General features: G+C 36.3%; 1 protein-coding gene across 2 annotated transcripts in view; it reads left to right on the top strand.

Annotated features, from left to right (window-relative positions):
- Positions 1-17,934, top strand: part of GABBR2 (gamma-aminobutyric acid type B receptor subunit 2) — a 476,939-nt gene that overhangs the window by 176,311 nt on the left and 282,694 nt on the right. For both annotated transcript variants that reach the window (XM_054057392.1, XM_054057393.1), the window contains exon 3: positions 14,432-14,602. In XM_054057392.1, coding sequence (XP_053913367.1) covers positions 14,432-14,602 — 171 coding nt within the window. The remainder of the gene's footprint in view (positions 1-14,431; positions 14,603-17,934) is intronic.

The raw sequence follows: 17,934 nt of genomic DNA, 5'->3' as shown, positions 1-17,934 counted from the left end.
AATCGGATAATCAAATTAAGAAAAGGAAAAAAAAAAGAAAAGAAAAAAAAAGAAAAGAATGCCCTATTAGTTTATAGGACTTTCTGTGAGCTTGCTGCAAAGATACCATACTCACATTAGGAAAAGTACCTTCATTTTTACTACTGCTTAGTTAGAGAGGTAGTCTTACTGTCACTTGTGGTTTATTGTCTCTTTCTTACTGCGTAAGTGATCAAATATGCCAGGAGTCTCAAATTCCCAAACACAATAGTTCTCTTCAGTAGGTAAGATTAAAGGGAGGGGATTAAATGAAATTGCTGTTCATTTAACAAACTGTTCAGCTTCGGAGGATTTCTGAATAACCTGCTTGTAAAAAAGGCAGTGAATATAATTAATCTTATTTTGTTTTTCACCGATTAATATAGGGTGAAAATACATTAATATAGGGTTTTTTTGTGCATCTCTTGATACATATTGTTGATAAAACTGACACTGGTTTAACTGTAGGAGGTACTTAAAAATTCATAGTTAGTTAGCATAAAGTATAATTACTGAGGAAAAGCCATCCAGGTCAGTTTAATCTGTTTAATTTCTGAAATCTTTAGCTAAATATTAATGGTTTGTGTTTTCTGATTAGGAATTGCACTGGTCACCTTTGTCAGAGATGCTTTCCATTTTTTCCTGCTTTTGTCCCATCAAATGTATGATCCATCATGAGTTTATTGTATGTAGAGGCAGTAGAAATAGTAGACATGTTCACACTTGGCTGGACTATGTCCAAGAGCAGTGTTTGAGAAAGACCAAAAGAACTTAGCAGCACTCAAAACAACAGAAGCCAAAGTCAGTAAACTGTTAAGACTAAGTAGACAAAGCCATAAGATGTGTGGTTAAAAAAAAAAGAAAACAAACAGAAACCAAAACCCAAAACAAAGAAACCCCCAAAAGAGCACAAATATGACAGTAATTTGGTCAGAAATGTTGAATAAATGGCAATTAAAAAAGCATTGGATCACAAATGTGAGATTTGAGAAGAGGCAAATGACTTCAAAAATTACAACTTAATTATTGCACATGAGAAGTGAGTAATAAATAATGAATTACATGAGATTGAATTAGGAAAGATGATATTTAAACCAGCCTTCCAAAACTCATAAGCACTAACAAACTAATGCACGTACTGAGATTTCATATATGAGTTCCTTCTCTAAAATCAATATAACTCTTGACATATTTAAAATTAAACTATATTCTTAAGCACTTTCCTGGCTCTGTGACAAAGATCAAGCACAAAGATATCCTTGCATGAAAAAAATAAGGCTCCATTAGGTTTAGTACTACATATGGACATAGAGTGATTTAGTTCAGTTTTTGTCTCACCTGGCTGACTGTAAATACTGTGAAAAGAGCAGATTGATATGGACTAGTTTCAGGAATAGTTGGGATTGTGGTGAACAGTTTTATAGAGTAAGTGACAAAAGAAGATAACAGGGTCTAGAGAAAACATTCAGCTTTCAGCCTGCAGGACAAGGATGATGGCAGCAACTAAGGAAAATGGTTGAGAGATCTAATTGAAGTGTGCGTAATCTTAAATGGTGTAGATAATGTTAATGCTTCCTACTCAGCATGCATTCTAAGTCCAGGGGCAACTGCTGTACTTAAAATCAAATGCAGACATAAAGAAACGCTTATTAAATTAATAGTAACTGCTGAAGTGGCCTGCAAGGCATAGGTATTGAGAAAAACACATTGAGGGTTACTCAGGCAACAATCTCCTGGAGGCACCGGCACTGGGAGGAAGAACTCATGCTTTCTTCCACTTCCTCAGTGACATTGGAAAGGGGATTTTTATTTTGTGAGTGCACTTGGACCAACACTGTTTGCCATTTTTTATTTTATAAAAATAGATTACAATGCCTCCTGAATTTTTTTTTTCAGCCACTCATAGTTATAGATTAGAAACCACAGAATACAGCTTTAAGCTGACAAAATAGTTCTGTAATTTATAATACACTGTCTGAATATATTTGCATGAACATTTCTTAGCTGCATGTACACGTAGCTTTGTATCTAGAGCATCCTGCTAAAATCTGTGTTGACTGGAGATAAAGAAAACCATAACGTATGTGTGATCTTGGTTATTTCTTAGAGGAGGATTAATGCCACATTTGACATTTTACTGCCAATTATATTATAATTATAATTGTGACTGGCATTTCTGCTGAAGGTTTTTAGTAGCAATGTAGCCCAAGTTGCCCTTGCTGCTAGACCAGTAGTATTTATTTTGCTGGCAGTGTCTGTTGGCAAAGCAACTTCCCTGAGAAGGTGCATTTACAAGCGAGTTATGTTGGGCTACTCTCTAAGTACGTCTTGTGAGGTGTGGCTGCAGCATGCAGTGCTGAGATATCAGAAAAGTTACAGAGCTGAAAGAAAAGGCAACTTAGCCAAGGCACAGTGCAGAATTAGTGTCATGTCACTCCCAGGACCGTAAGGCATCTCTGCATTATGCTGCTTCTTGTAAACAGCTTCCTTATGTATCTTTGTGTAGCGAGGTTATAACTTGTTTTGGCTTGAAAAATCTGTGCTTTGTTGCTTAGGCTTGAAACCAGAGAATGAATAAACGGAACACAAATTCCTGACTTACAGCTGTGCAAAAAATATTTCTGTAAGGATATCACAAAGTTGTGCATTTACACAATGTGCTTTTATTTCTTGAGATGCCATATTTGCAGCAGAAGAAATAAGAGATGGAAAGGACAGAATTGGGACTGTATCAGGGTGGTGTCCATCCCACAAAAGAACTGGTGAATTCTCATCTTAAGTTTCACCAATGGTCCTTCTCCCTGTTTCCAGCAACATTGCAAGGTTGATTTGCTCACAAGAATAATACACACACCCCTGCCCTTTATTGCACAATTAAGGTATCTTTGTATTGGGGAAGTTTTCCCTACTTTTCATCATTTAGAGGGGAAAAAAATAATAAAACAGATATCTTATTTAAAATCCAAATGCAGTCAGAACAGCTGTAGTTTTAACATATGTTAGCTGAATGAAGTCTGACAAACAAACACTAATAGAATGATAATAGTTTTGGGCAGCCAGCCAGAAATACACTGTTCTGAATAGGTCTGGAAAGTATTTGTTGTTCTTCTTTCTTTTTTTTTTTTTTTTCAATCATTTATGGCAATATAGCCTGTTTTATTGAAGTGAAATACTTTACAGTTTTTGGTTTTCACTATATTTTTAAAAAATTTTGTTATAGACAAGAGACAGGCTAGGTGGGAAGCTCAAATATGGACGTAAGATTCTGCTTTGTTTGGGATAAATAATAATGCTGTGACTGAAGCAGAGCAGAGATTTGAAACTGAATTCTGTTATAATCCAGGCCAGTAGCCAAATGTAAGCAACTGAGTGTGGCAGACAAAGAAATACAACCCTCTTTCAGGATGCAGTTTTATTTATGAGACTGCTCAAAAGATTTTGTCTTTTATTCTGTTTGGAAATGAAAAATTTTGGTGAAACTTCTGTAGAACTGCCATTTCAATTCAATGTGCTGGTCAACTACTAGCAGTAAGCAAAAAGCCTGTGTTAGGTGTAAATGATTTGTGCCTAATATATATCTGAAAAAACTTTCTGAAAAGTAGAAAAAGCATTTAATGATTGGCGGATTTATTCCCTTTTTGGTTTTGAGATCTGCTTCAAACTGTGGCCTTTTCAAATGCATAATCAGAAGGAATATACAATGAAAAGAGGATAGAAGTTGTTTATTTTTCTTTACTAGTGGAAGACTCAAGTTAAGCCTAATGCTGAATTTTGACTTCCGGATGTCGTAATCCGTTTGGGATTATTCTGCCTCATGTTCAGCTGGCTACTTACTGAAATACTGTATAAATCACAAAGCCTTTATCAACTCGATTGGTTACACTGTTAACTGTGGAATTGAGGGACACTGTCCACAACTCTATGATATACTTCCTTGGTGCATCTTAGAAATAAGGTGAATGCATTAGGTTTGTTAGCCAGTATTTATTAGGATTTACAATGGATGCTATTACTTGGATTTGTATTTGATCTGTAATTTTATTCTGCTCTCAACTCTAATAACTCCTCTATTATCTGTTCACCTGAAACATTGTTCTAGGAATTCCTTTAACATATTATTTTCTCCAAAGTTCTTAAATAAGCTCTGGCTGGTATGAACAGATGGGTGGAAGTTTTAATCTTTCAGCCCAAGAGGCAGGTAAAACAGTAATGCTACTGTCTAGATTGTTTTCTTCATTTTTTTTCAGCAGATCTGTTACAATTTTCAGCTGCTGTTTATCCTCTCCATTACATGAAGATGGAAAGTACCCCTCTGCCGAGGATTCAATCAGTTACTATCCTCAACATAATTCACAGACTTTGTGGAAGTAGAGGATTTTAACACCAAAAGACCAAACTTTATTGTCTGGTCTGACTTCTTGCCTTCAGATAGCTGCAATTCCTGCCACACTGTGTTGGGAGTAGGTCAGACTACCCAAGGAGCAAGCAAATAGGACTGAATGCTCCTTTTCCATTAGCCTATAGGCATGCATCTTTCAGCTAAAGTACTTCTCATATGGATTTTATTTTATCTAAACCAGTTTCTATCCTCAAAAATATTGATTCATCTAGAAGGCAAAATTACTTCCTGAACTGTCTCCAGAGCAGCATGCAGCTGAATATCAATCTTATTGTGATTGGATTAATTCACTGGAATGCCATCAGCACGGAGGCGGGTTCTTTCCAACCTTGGGACCAGCTGGAAGTTCTTTTTCTGGAAACTCCCAGGTGCCAAAAGGCAGTCAGTGGAAGCAATTTCAGACATGGAATTAATGAAGGTAGCAGCAGATAATATTGGTCAGGAGTATTTGGCAAAACATTTGATTTTAAAAGGAACAGTAGCTATAATCAGATGGGTAATGTGTTATGGATGGTGAAGGGGATGTTTGTCCATGAGATCCATTCTTGTGGGGTGTGTTTAATACAATGTGTATTTTAATGTTGCCATTTGGATGAGGCATCCTGCCCATTTACCAGCTAGAGAGCCATCATGGATATTCTCCTAGACTTTTATTTTACTCTTGCAACTGTCATAATGAAAACCCATGCTGAACATTCTTTTAGTGTTTGTTAGTTTTATTTCTTACAGTACTGATGTTTGTCCAATCCCATAAAATCTTCTGAATATGAGTATGATAGAGTCTCCAGAACTGTCTTTGAAATACATATTTAAGAGTATTTATGACACCTAAAAATGTAGATTGTTTATCAGTGCTGGAGGAGCATAATTTTGTGTTAATATTTTGTTATTTAGTTCCCCTTCTTACTTCCATTAACTTATATTGTTGCATCACCTGGGCTATTTGGAGATCAGGATTAGGATACAGCTAGCAGGGAAGAGTGCCACTTTGATTTCTAGGCTGGTTCAGAAACAGCTCCCTTACCAGTCCAGTATGTATAATCTCTTATCACCAGTAGCCATGCAGGCAAATTTACAATAAACTTTAGCCTTGTTTCTTGATCTTTATTACTATATGTTGCTTTCATGTTCCTCAAAGACCTATACAATGCCTCTGACAGTGAAATTCCTGCACTTAACTTCTTATGTTGAAATATTTTCCAAAGTTATAGGTGTTTGCGACCAACTTCGCGATCTTATTTCCACATACCTTTTCTTTACATCATCCATCAAAGTTGATTAGATGATTGTCACGATTTAGCTCCACCCAGACAAACTCAGCAGCTAAAGCCGTGCAGTTGAGCCTCCAACATCCCTTCCCCCCCAGCCCCACAGGGAAAGGAGAGGGGAAAATGAAAGGAAAAAGACTTACGGGAAAAAGACTTGGAAACTAGAACTACAGCTTTAATGAAATGATGATAACAATGAAGATAATTAGAAAGTAATAAAATATATACAAATACATGAGATTGTGCCCCCGGCCCACCCCTCAATGACTGTACATCACTACAGATGCTGTAGAGCAGACACAAGGAGTTGTGTCCATGGCTAGGAGGGAGCTGGGCTCAGGAACTGGATTCAGGAACACAACCAGACAAATGAGGTCTTCACTGCATGTTGGCCATCACAGAAGAGCACAAGACCCTTGTGATTCCTCAGTTTTATACTGAGTATGATGTATAAGGGATGGAATACTCTGCTGGTTGGTTTAGGGTCACTTGCCCCATTTGCCTCTCCTTGCAGGTGCAGCTCCCTTTCTGCCAGCTTGAAGATGTCTTTGGTTAAGTATAAACACTGGCCTTTTTGCGTACCAGTGCCCTGTGTTATCACTTTGGAAGAAGAACACTGTCTCAAAAACATGCAGATGGTTTTAGAGAATGAAGTTACTTACAGCAACTGTGTTAGTCAGAAAACTGACTCTAATTTACCTCAAATTACAATGATACATTTTCTGCATTGGAGTGGGAAGGAGCAGTCTAATCCCTTTTCTACTTTACATGCTATCATGTATTTCTTATCATTCCCTTTAATATTCTTTTTGATTATATATCACTATTTTCTTATTCCGAGTACTTTTATAGTATTAAAATTTATTCATAATTTGGCTGATGGTGAGATCAAGTTCCGTGGTGGTCTGAACATCTGGGCAAGTTGGCTTGTCTAGTAAGGTTACTCTTAATCTGTAAATAGTGAATTAACACTTAATCTAAATCTTTATAGTTTGCGTCTTTTAATATTTATTGCAAAACATCAAATACTGTTCAATTAAAAATGCAATATATTTGTTATGCTTCAATTTATTCTCTGTCTCTGGGTTAAGAATGTATTGTTTCACATGTTATGTGACATCATCTAATGCTGTCTCAAGAGTTGCAGCAGGTAATCTTTTAACTCTTCATTATTCATTAGTTTCCATTCAGCTCCTGACTTCTGGGACCATCAAGTCATCACATGCCCACACTGAAGTGTTATTATTGTTGGCACAGGCTTGTCAAAGCTTTAGAGCTTCTGGCAAGGAACGCACAAGGAATGGTGTGTGGTATCACAAGCACACAATTCTGCAAATTATCTTCCTGAGTTTCATCCTTGTTATTTTCCTATTGCAAGATTCTATATATGCAATCCTGTACTATTGTAACAGTATTTTCTATGAGGCTTTCTGACGTTGGAAATCATTATTTGCATCTTCCTTTTTCACAGAAAATACTGCTTCCTTTCTAAGCATACATGACATGCAGTTTTTAGTTAGGATAATAAATGATGTCACCAATCAATTAAATCAGCACTTTAAATCCTGGTTAGCAATTTTAATTTTTTGGTATAATTTAGCTTTCTAGAAAAGGCACAGAAAATACAGGTAATGTGCTATTTACTAGAAAATCCTTATCAAGACTACTTTTGCAGCAACAGGGGCAGATTTAAATTTCTAGGAATTATTAATAAAATACTTGTACAAGCCACAGTGCAGAAGCCTAGGAAAGGTAAGCTAATCTCTCTGGTGCTCAATAAGCTAATTTTCCCCATTTGCAAACATAGAGTCATAGAATGGTTTGCATTGGAAGGGACCTTAGAGATCATCTAGTTCCCACCTCCCTACCATGAACAGGTTGCTCAAAGCTTCATGAATCAGTTGTCTTAGAAAATGACATTTTATTAAAGGGAGATTACCTTCTTACCTAAGTTGTTGGATTTTTTTTTCTTTCCTTTTTCCTCTCCAATGCATAATATTCTATGTATACAGTGTGTAACGTTGTTTCACTACATTCTCTTTTGAAGAGGCAAGTGGTGGGTGATGCCTCATTCTCAGTTTGGGATTGACAAATCCAGATGTTCCGGCACCTTCTGCTAGATATCCAGGGCCTCCTTCAAGCTGCTGGGGAGTTTGTGGTGGGAGATGCTTCCAATTCTGTAGCTGCTCTGCTCCATGGGCCACTCTTTGCTTTATGAGGAGAGTACAGTTTCCTGCCCTCCTGGCTTTATGGACCTACAATAACATTGCTGGGGTATTTTTTGATTTCTAGTATTGATTTAATCCAACCAATACACTCCTCTTAAATGCATGTTACTCTTGAACAGACTTGTTGCCTTAGGTTGGAGTGACAGCTTTTATTTTTGCCTTACTTCTATACGTTATTATAGTGACAAAATTTGAACATAAATGCTTAATAGAGATAATAAACCAACCAAACACCAGAAGACCACTTGACTTTTCTGGCAGTTTCCCTTCCCTCTGGAGTTCTTGGGACTGCAAAGTGGCTTCAGCCTTCCAGCTCCCAACCTCTGGACTTCTATAAGGGATCTATACACTGTCTCTATAGCGTTGTTTCCTTTTCTAATTTTCCTTCAGCTCTCTTATGCCCATCCTCTCTTACATAAATTCTAGCCTTTCCCATTGATTTTGTTAGTGTTGCAGACCATTTTCTTGAATGAATGCTAGAGCTTATCACTAACTATTCCCACTTCTGTACTGTTACTAAAACGCACTGTTACTTTCCTAAAGTGGGAACTTACTTGCTATAACTTGAAAGCAGTTTAGATTGATGTTCTTAGTTTAACCAACTATGCCTCATTTCCGTTTCATGAAGTGTTATAGAGCTGCCTTCTACTTCCTTGTGCTGAATTGTTCCTTCCTGCTCTTTCTTTCAATGTTTCTTACCTTACTCTTTCTAGTGTTATCATAATCCTTCTGTGAAACTATAAGAATTTTCAACAAAATTATTATTTTCTTGTTTCAAAAAGTATTGTATTTCTGGAGAAAATTTAATTTATTAAAACATATGCCTGACTCAAACACCTCCTTAATAAAATTCTTCCGTATGTTTTTCAGTATTTCAGCAAAGTCCTTAACCTGGCCATCTGTCATATTAGGGTGAAGTATTTCTCATAGCAGTTGTATAACATTTTTTCTTCTCCCCTACTCTCCATTATCAAATCCTATTTTCAATCTCAGTGTGAAGACAAATTTCCACCCACCTGGAATAATGTTTGGTTGGGTTATTTTTTTTAATCTGAAAGTAAAATTTGTGTCACTGGCTTTTTCAGTTTTGGACAAATTCCAAGCTTTTGTTTTACAGCATGAAAATGTCCTACATTTCGTGATCTCACAAGTCTTTACTGTAAGACAGTTTTGCACACATAATGCTATTAAGTCCTTTCTGCATCATCTTTAATGTTTTGCTGTTTTTCTATTTCACACTGTTTCCTGAAGTATTTTGCTTTGGACCCATTCCAGAACTCCTATTCATTGCTTCCTTTCTATTCAAAGGGTAAGATAAAGTCATAGCTGTGTTTTGCTCTGCTTCTTCATTTCTAGTACCAAAGCACAACTGCTTGGCTTGCTCTTGAACAGCCTTGTATTTATCTTTCAAACAGAAGAATCTGCGTGACTACTCGTCTGATTCTAGGCATACTGCGGAGTGTCAGGATGACCTACAGAGTGACAATTTCACCAGTGTGATTAAAACTCTCTAACTAAATCTGATTTCCAGGGTCTCAGATCATAAGCTTGAAATCTGGGATTTGAGAAAAGTTTGGCACTGACTTCAGTGCAGTTGAGACTTTGTCTAAAATACTGGCTTACAGTTACGCTATGCGGATCTCCTGAGTTAGCTGTGCTTTTCCTCCCGTGTGGTCTGGGGGGTATATGACAGGGAGAACACCACAGCAGGCTGATTGTGAAAGTAAACCAGGTGACATACTTGAAAGTCCTTTTGCCGAGTCCTTTCATACTGACTCCTGACTTGAATGATTTCTAGGGTATTAATGTTATTGGTTTTTTTAAGCATGCAGACAAAATTCATTCTGACAAAACTCTGCTAACTGTAATCCATTTATATTTAGTGATCACACAATAAGAATACTTTAAAAGTCAGAAACAGTGCATTTTAGCTGTTAAATGAAATCTTTCATTTTAGAATGTCAGAAGACTTGTGATGTTAAGGTGGCAGAACTTTTACTAAATTATCGTTCTTATTAAGAAATAAATTTTAGTTTTCAGTACGTTGCTCTATTTGATTCTCTTTTTGTACTATAGTTAATATTCTTACTTGAATGGAAAATGTTATCTTCTTTTCCATTTAGAAGTTTTAAACTCTATTTCATCTCTGAACTCTCGATCTGATTCGTAGCATATATATGTTTCCCTATGTACACTTGTTTTAAATTAAGAAGCAGGTGCTCACAAATTGTATCAAACTGTAAGCTGATATTCTAAAGATTTCTCAGGGGTGGCCTGAGAATTAGGTTTTTTTTTTTCTGACAGTATTCAAACTTATATATATAATATAGATAGGAATGATTTTTTTTCTCTATATCTCCATACACATAGGCACAGTTTGTTTGCTTATGCACACAAATAAACACCACACCCACAATTACAACGTGTCACCTGGTACACTTCCACTGTGTCCTGCATTTCATAGCAATTTGAAAAAAACTTTTTTCCTGTCTTTCGTCCCTTCTTGAAGTGTAGCTTTTGGCCATTACATTTAGCATTTACGTAAAATATTTTTTTGTGAAAGAATGACATCATATACCCTGTAGGCATTTATTGCTGAGTTATAATCCTGCTCGTAACTTATCTCTTCCACTATGCAGAGAAGAAGCTATGTAACACTTGTAACAAATCATTTTATCAGTACATGAATATGTATGTTCTGAAAATACAGCAATCTGAAAAATAGTACTTCTGTGATTTGCAAAGAGTTATATGAACAGTAGGATTGCCATTCATCCAGATTTTTTTAATACATAACTCAAAGTTATAAAAAGAAATTCCCATAGCACAAAGCAGAATCAGATCTCTGTGGCTTTCAGTCTTGTAGAATGAAGTGAAGAAACTGTGATAGGTTCTTTTGATAGGTTCAAGTTTCAAATCAGCTTTGAATAAAAGGCTTCAACCCTAAAATACAGAGGATTTATGTTGAGTTAGCAAAGGTTGGTTATACATCTCAGTGCATTTGCAGGTGGACTGTGCTGTGATGTTATTTGTTTTATCACATAGGTTGAAGTTTTTGTTGTGAATATTTTACTGTTATTTCTGTATAGCAATGCTATATCACATACTTTTCCAAAAAGTGATTATGACAATTAATTTATTAACATGAACATTTCATTACCGCTTTTTAAAATAATGAGGTGGTTTTTTTAGCTTTTCCCTCCTTGTTCCTCTCAAAGCAGAATTTTGAGTGCTGGTGATTGTTGGGTTAAGTTTGTTGCATGTACCCAAACTATAATGGGCAAGATTTTGTGAAAAGTTAAATATTTTCAATGACTTAACTTCTGTGAGAAAGAAGGAGAAAAAAAGAAAAACGACTGACATGACTGTTTGTTAAGGAAAATGAGGAGCTATAATAAATATATTCATGTAGGACTTAGATATTATTGATAGTTGATTATGATAAATAGAATTGAATAGAATCTATTAAGAATATAATAAGAACAGGTGTTGGAAATTAATCTTTATGACAACTACAAGAAAACTGCCCAGTTGTCCCATGTATAGTCCCTTCCATGGCTGGTTTAAAACCCAGTCCAGTTGGATCAACAAATTCTGTAAGAAATGTCAGACTTGGAACATAGGTATTAGATTTGATGGCAACCGATGATTAAAAAGGTTACATATTTTTTTAGTATAGGTGTAGACTAGATATAGGTATAAGTTAATGGAACAATTTCAGGTTTTTCTTTGAAGCTTAAAAGTGAATAGATGTGTCTCAAGAGAGAAGATAAGTGACTTTTATGACCGGAGGAGGAACATGACCTGTTGAAGCATCACTTCTGAGGGAGAACCAAAATGAGACAGAGAAGATGAATTATTAAGGTGGACTTTTGTGGTCTTTCAGGTTAATGAAGAATAAAGAACTAGGATCCCATGGAAAAACACCAAGAACTTTTCAAAGAAAATACCTATTGTATAATGCTATGTTAAAACATATATCTAGATGATGATTTTCTGGGGGCCTTTCTCACTCACTGAGGTGCGACAACTCTAAGTTGTGAATAAAACAAGCCTAGAGTTACCCACTGTCTGGTGAAAATCCTTTAACACTATTTCAGGTTATTCATCCATTTCTCATGAGTGTCTTGTTAAAATGGCAAAGTGATGCGATTGAGACCAAGCAATGGTATATGTCATGCATGAAAGAAAGGCCTCTGAACATATTCTACATTCCAAGAGTTGTTTTAGCATGGCATTTTCCTGTTTTATATTTTAATAAAACCTTTCTTCAAAAAGAAAGTGAAGACAAATGTTCTCTTGTGATTCAGGTGTCATCAGTATTACACATAAACCAGTTTTAATCTCATCTGACTTTACAGGGCTGAGAAATCTAAGTTATGAGTCTTTTTCATCTTTCTTTAATCAACAAAGAGAGCTAAGTGTTTGCTCCATTGTTTCCCAAGGAGATTTGGGCTATCAGGTTACTAATTTAGGTTCTTTGTTTAAGTTACTAAAATGTCAAAGAATGGATTTGAATTGCCTTGCTTATATAACAGATCTTCACCCTAAAGCCAGCTCACAGCTATAGAGATACTACTTATTACTAAGACTTTTTGTAATTTAATCAGAAAAAATTACTATTCAGTCTGTGAACCAGAGTTAGGTGAACCTTGCTGATGTTGCTTGTCACTACTGTTACTTCAGCACTGCTGTTTACTTCTTTTTCTTAAGGATCAATCAAATTACATTCGATCCAAACCCATAATAACTTGAAAAGCAAGTACTTTGCAGTCACCAGGCTGAAGCAGCCGGGCTGCTGAGAGGCATTCCTCTTCATGCTGGATTTCTAAATTCAAATTTTCTCTCTCTTTTAGTCAGAGATAGAGGTCCTTATTTCCTCTTTCATTGTGCAGTGGATCCATGATATTCAGCATTACAAGGCAAGACAGAGAAGATGAGTAGGTCTGCCTTACAGACCTTCAGACTTTTTCCCTTGAAATCAAGTCTTCGCAAACTCACTGCTGATTGCTAAATGTTATGAAGTTCTAAGTGAGCCAAGCAATGTGGTCTTGCAAAATCAAGACTGCAATATCACAATACTTCAGAGTGTATTTTTAAATAAAATCTAATAAAAGAGCAGTATTTTACCTTAGACTTACACGGCAGGAGAATCCCCTCTAGCCAGTAACTTGTAAAGAGAAAGAACATTCTCTTTTTGAGTGGTAGAGTGTAAACCATCCAGTTATACATACTTCAGGTTGTTCAGATTTCAAAGCTTTTAGTTAAATTAATCAAGGGAAATAAGCTCTATTCAGGCTTAGGTTATAACAATGCAATATGTTCTTTGTGAATCTAAAATCAGAGAGCATGTCCTGTCCCTGCCAGGCTAAATCTAGGTTTTATAAATGTGAAGAAACAGATTGATCTGTTATTTCAGATGTTGTCTGTTCTGAATTTCAAAAGAGGTTTTCTAGCCAAAATATGCTGAATTCTTGATTGGAGAAAAGATGAGCTTAATACTATGGTTGGATGTACTTATATAGGCGTGAATTCACCTGCACTTCCTGACTGTTCATTGAGTTTCAAAGACATAACATACCTATATTAGGGGGATTATTTTTCAGGAGTCAAACCAATCTACATTACACTGGTACTTTGAAAAATCCTTAACTGCTATGCATGGCTAAAAAAAAGCTTGAGAAAACTAGAAAACTAAAAAATAGTAGAGGAAATAACAAGAAGTTTCTCTGGATTTGGAGTATTTTCAGAAGGGCAGTCCCTTTATAACATTACCTGAAAATAATTTACAAAAATATAGAATAGAAAAAAATTTACAAAAATATGTTGCCTTTGGCTTGGGCAAAATAATTCCGTGAAGTTTTCTGATTTCTGGGTTTTTTTTGTGTGTTAACAGGTTTTCTCTCATTCAAATTCTGGTGTCTTCAGATGTGTAGAATTAGCCACTGAGTCACCTTTGATAACACAGATCACGGAGTCCTGCTTCAGAGAGCCAGATAACCTTCTGAGCTGCAGCCTTGGCTGCCATCATTATTCTCTCTGTTTCTGGTACCCTTTCTATTATCTGAATGTAGGAAGAGGTGTTACTAGAGGTTCATCCTCTAATTTAAAGATATATAAAAGTTTGAGAATATCCCCTTGGAACAATATTCCACTTTTAAGATGAGAACATAGAAGGAAATTGATAGGGAATTCATCGTAGAGATTTAATTCCTTGAAGCTTCTTCCTCTGCAACGTGCAAGATGCATGATCTCAAAGAAACGATTTTACATCACTGACTTTGAAGACTGCCTAGTTTAATTTTATAGCGGGTAGTTTATTGAACTAATGTATTTTAAAAATTCCTTTAAAAGTAAGTGGTGTTGGTAGGAATTTCAAGCTGTATGATGATGAAAATTCCCTACGTTAACACAATCTATGGATCTTGTCTTGTTGAACTGAGAACAGTGAAGTTTTCTTCTGGCTACTACGTGACTTATGGTGACTTTCATTTTTCTGTTGTTTGATTTTTTTTCAGCTTTCGTTTGCAGCAACAACCCCAGAGTTGGCTGATAAGAAAAAATATCCTTATTTCTTCCGGACCGTGCCATCTGATAATGCAGTGAATCCAGCAATTTTGAAGTTACTCAAATATTTTCAGTGGAAGAGAGTAGGAACTTTAACCCAGGATGTACAAAGGTTCTCTGAGGTAAGAATTGCATAATTTCCAGCATACAAAGAGATCTACTAATATTAGAATTACAAAGAGTTAGTTACTCCATTAATAGCAATTAGAAAAAAAGAAACAGACCCACTATTTCAGTCTTGTTTGGCTTTGTCTTGCTAGGTCATATTTGCTGTATTGAATAAACTTAATTCACTTCTGGAGCTCATTTGACTGTCTATAGTGAAAACTACCCATGCTTTCTCTTGACTGTTTTTTTTTTGCGCCAAGATCATTGCAACCAAGTGCAAAAAAAAATCTACCAAAATGTATAATCTTGAAGGAGGCTTGTATCCTGACACTGATTCACATAAAATAGAGAATAGTTCTAATTTCATTGTGTTCCTTTTGTGCTTTGCTTTATTATGAGCATCAGTCTGTTCAGTCTGAACATTGAGGGACAAAATCTGCTAAGTCTGTGGCTGAAAATATCGGAGGATCTTACTGAGATAGAAATGACTGAAGTCGCAGAAATTATAAGATCTCATACCATGCACCTTGTGAAACAGTTACTGAGTTTTACCCTGAGCAAAATTTTGGTCATAGAAATTGCAATAAAGTATGGGCCAAGTGCCTTAAGCATGACTTTTACAATGCAGTAGTTAAAAGAAAACATCCTGTAAGTAATTAATCAAAGCAAGACAAGCAAAAGAGTTGGCCCTTTAATTGACAGAGGCAAAATTTTAGAGGCATGCCAGTTTCATGATTAGAGGCTTTTTTCCCTCCTCAGCACTCATTAAAAAAAAAAGGCTGACTGTGTTCTGAAGACTAGCATAATTAAAACTAGTGAAGAGGGGTAACAACAGGTTAGAGTCTGCTTAGATGAGTCAGATATTTTCAAATTGTCTGACACAATTAATTAACTATGTAGTACTTAAGAAATCGTAGAGTCTTCCCTTATGAGTTTTGAGAATTAAGGATAGAAAGTAAATTAATTGTAGGGGGAGGGAAGAAACCTTTGTGTCTGTCTTCCCAACAAAACCATAAACACGCAGGGAATTATAGATCACTCAGCCTAAATTTAATTCCTGGAAAGACACTTGAGCAGATAATCTGTTTGGAATCACCCAGAAGATAAAAATATGCTAAACAATGGCCAAAATGGATTTGCAAAGAATAAATCATGTAAAGCAATCTAATTTCTTTCTATGACAAGATAATATGTCTCAAGGAGATGGGTTAGTTGCTAAGTGTGATGTTTTATGACTTATAAAAATATTAGAGGTTCCTAAAGAGAAGTACAGAAACTTGATCTTGAGGAAGATATTGTAAAAACAGTCATCTAACCAGTATTCCTGCTACCAAGGTTAATTGACATCGGATTACCTGAATATTTATTTTTAAAATGAGTGTTGAAGCAAGAGGTAACCAAAAAGTATGATACGCTTTATCTGTCTCTGGCTTGGAATTATAACTCCAAAGAGTAGTTGTCAGTGCTTCACTGTCAAACAAGAAGGAAAGGATTCTCTCAAGTGATTTTCTGTAGAAAAGGTAACATTTTTTTCTAAAGAGTGGGATAGAGAAAATGTTTATTAAATCTGCAGTTGATACCCACTTGGGAAAAGCTGCAAGGACTTTGCAGAGAACAGCATTAGGTTTCAGAATGATCTTGGCAAGTAGAGAAAGCTTTTAATATAAATAATATGTAAGTGAAAATGTCCAAAATGTTAGACTACAGTAATCAGCTATATTAGTGAAGAATGGCTATCTAGGCAGCAGATCTCCAGAGAAGTATGGGGGAAACACTACTATGAACCACAAACTGGGTAAGAGTCCAGAATGTCAAACTGCTTGACCTACTTTAAAAAGTAGAAAGGAAGAAAATGGCTCCCATTTCACCACCCTTAATGTAATGCAATATTGACACTTAAGACACACGGAGTCAACTTCAACTCTGCTTAGCGCTAATTAGATGCAAGTTAGAATATCGGGTCTAGTAGTATCTTCAAGAAGGAATTAAATCAGCAAAGTCTATAAAAACATTAAGTAATCTGGAAGCTCATTTTATGGGAAAGTTGAGAAGTGGAAACAAGTGGAATAGACTGGGTACGTTGTTGAACCTTCACAGTGGAAGGTTTGTTAAGATATGAATAAACAAACACAGCGTAGGTGTTCCTTTGGGACAGGGGAATGGTTTTCATGTCTGTCCTGGTCACTTAATAAATGTTGAAACCCACAGCTTTCTAGGGTTTGCTAGAACGCTGCACCTGAGTTCAAAGTCTTTCCATTCCTCTTGAAAGGCAACTTCCCTCTGTGTCAGACTGCAAAGTCAAAATAATGTGATTCATTAAAGCATTCAGGTAGAGAAAGATCCAGTTAAATATTCCTAGAATTCAGGTGAGTTTCGTAGAGCATGTTGACTACTGGGCCTTTGAAATTACTACAACTCCGTCCTTCCTTTTTTAGCTCTGTGCAGAGTTTCTCCCTTCTCTTCATGTTCATGTTCAGATACTGGAAGCACAGGAAGAATTGCAGGAAATAACTAATAGGCTGTCCAGGAGCAGTGAGAAATAGTAGCCACCAGGAGCAGAGAGGGAGCATTGAAGGTGGCCAGGCAGAGCCTGGTCCCACTGCAAGGAAGAAGGGCAGGCCCAGAGGTCAAGGCCAGCCTCAGCTGAGGGCAAAGACCGTTAGGCAAGTAAGTCCATGGCAATGAGTCAAGTCCAAGGCTGAGCCGGGAAGTCAATCCAGGGGTTGGGACCTGCTGGGCAGGTCCATGGCAAAGACTGAACATACAAGACTAAAGGTGTGGGTGGGTTTCATAGAGGAAGAACCATTAAGGCTTGCTAGTGAACTCCAGGTGCTGATATAAGTCTATACATCCACAGAAATCGTAATTTTCCCTCTAAAGGAATATTAGGCAGAACATTCCTTCTGAGTACTGATAAAATGTTCATTTTCCTAATTTTGAATAGCCTATAAAACTTAATTCATTGTTGTAAAATAAGCAGAAATAAAGTAATGTGGTCTTTAGAGAAGCCTGTGTAGTAACTCAGGTGGTTTTACTCTTAGCAGAAGGAGAGAGCAATGCTCTCTCCCATTTTTGCATCTCCCAGAAAGACTGTAACATTTCAACAAATCTTTTTTATCTAGAACAACTTGAATATCTGTCTTAAATTCCTTCAGTTGTCCTTCCATCTAAACACGTGTGAGGATAGGTATTGCCTGCTTGTTCATGTTATATAGAGAAAACTTCATACCCATATAGTTTAGGCAACAGGAACTCTAATTGCATCCTTTCAGCTGCCGTCAATTGTCAATCACTACCTTTCAGCTAGTGCAGTTGTCATATCAGAAGGACAGGATGTCATCCAGTA

The sequence above is a fragment of the Cuculus canorus genome, chromosome 2 (assembly GCF_017976375.1).
Source record: "Cuculus canorus isolate bCucCan1 chromosome 2, bCucCan1.pri, whole genome shotgun sequence".
Classification (NCBI taxonomy): Eukaryota; Metazoa; Chordata; class Aves; order Cuculiformes; family Cuculidae; genus Cuculus; species Cuculus canorus.
Note: the sequence above shows the minus strand (reverse complement) of the source record. Positions and strands in the feature narration are given on the sequence as shown.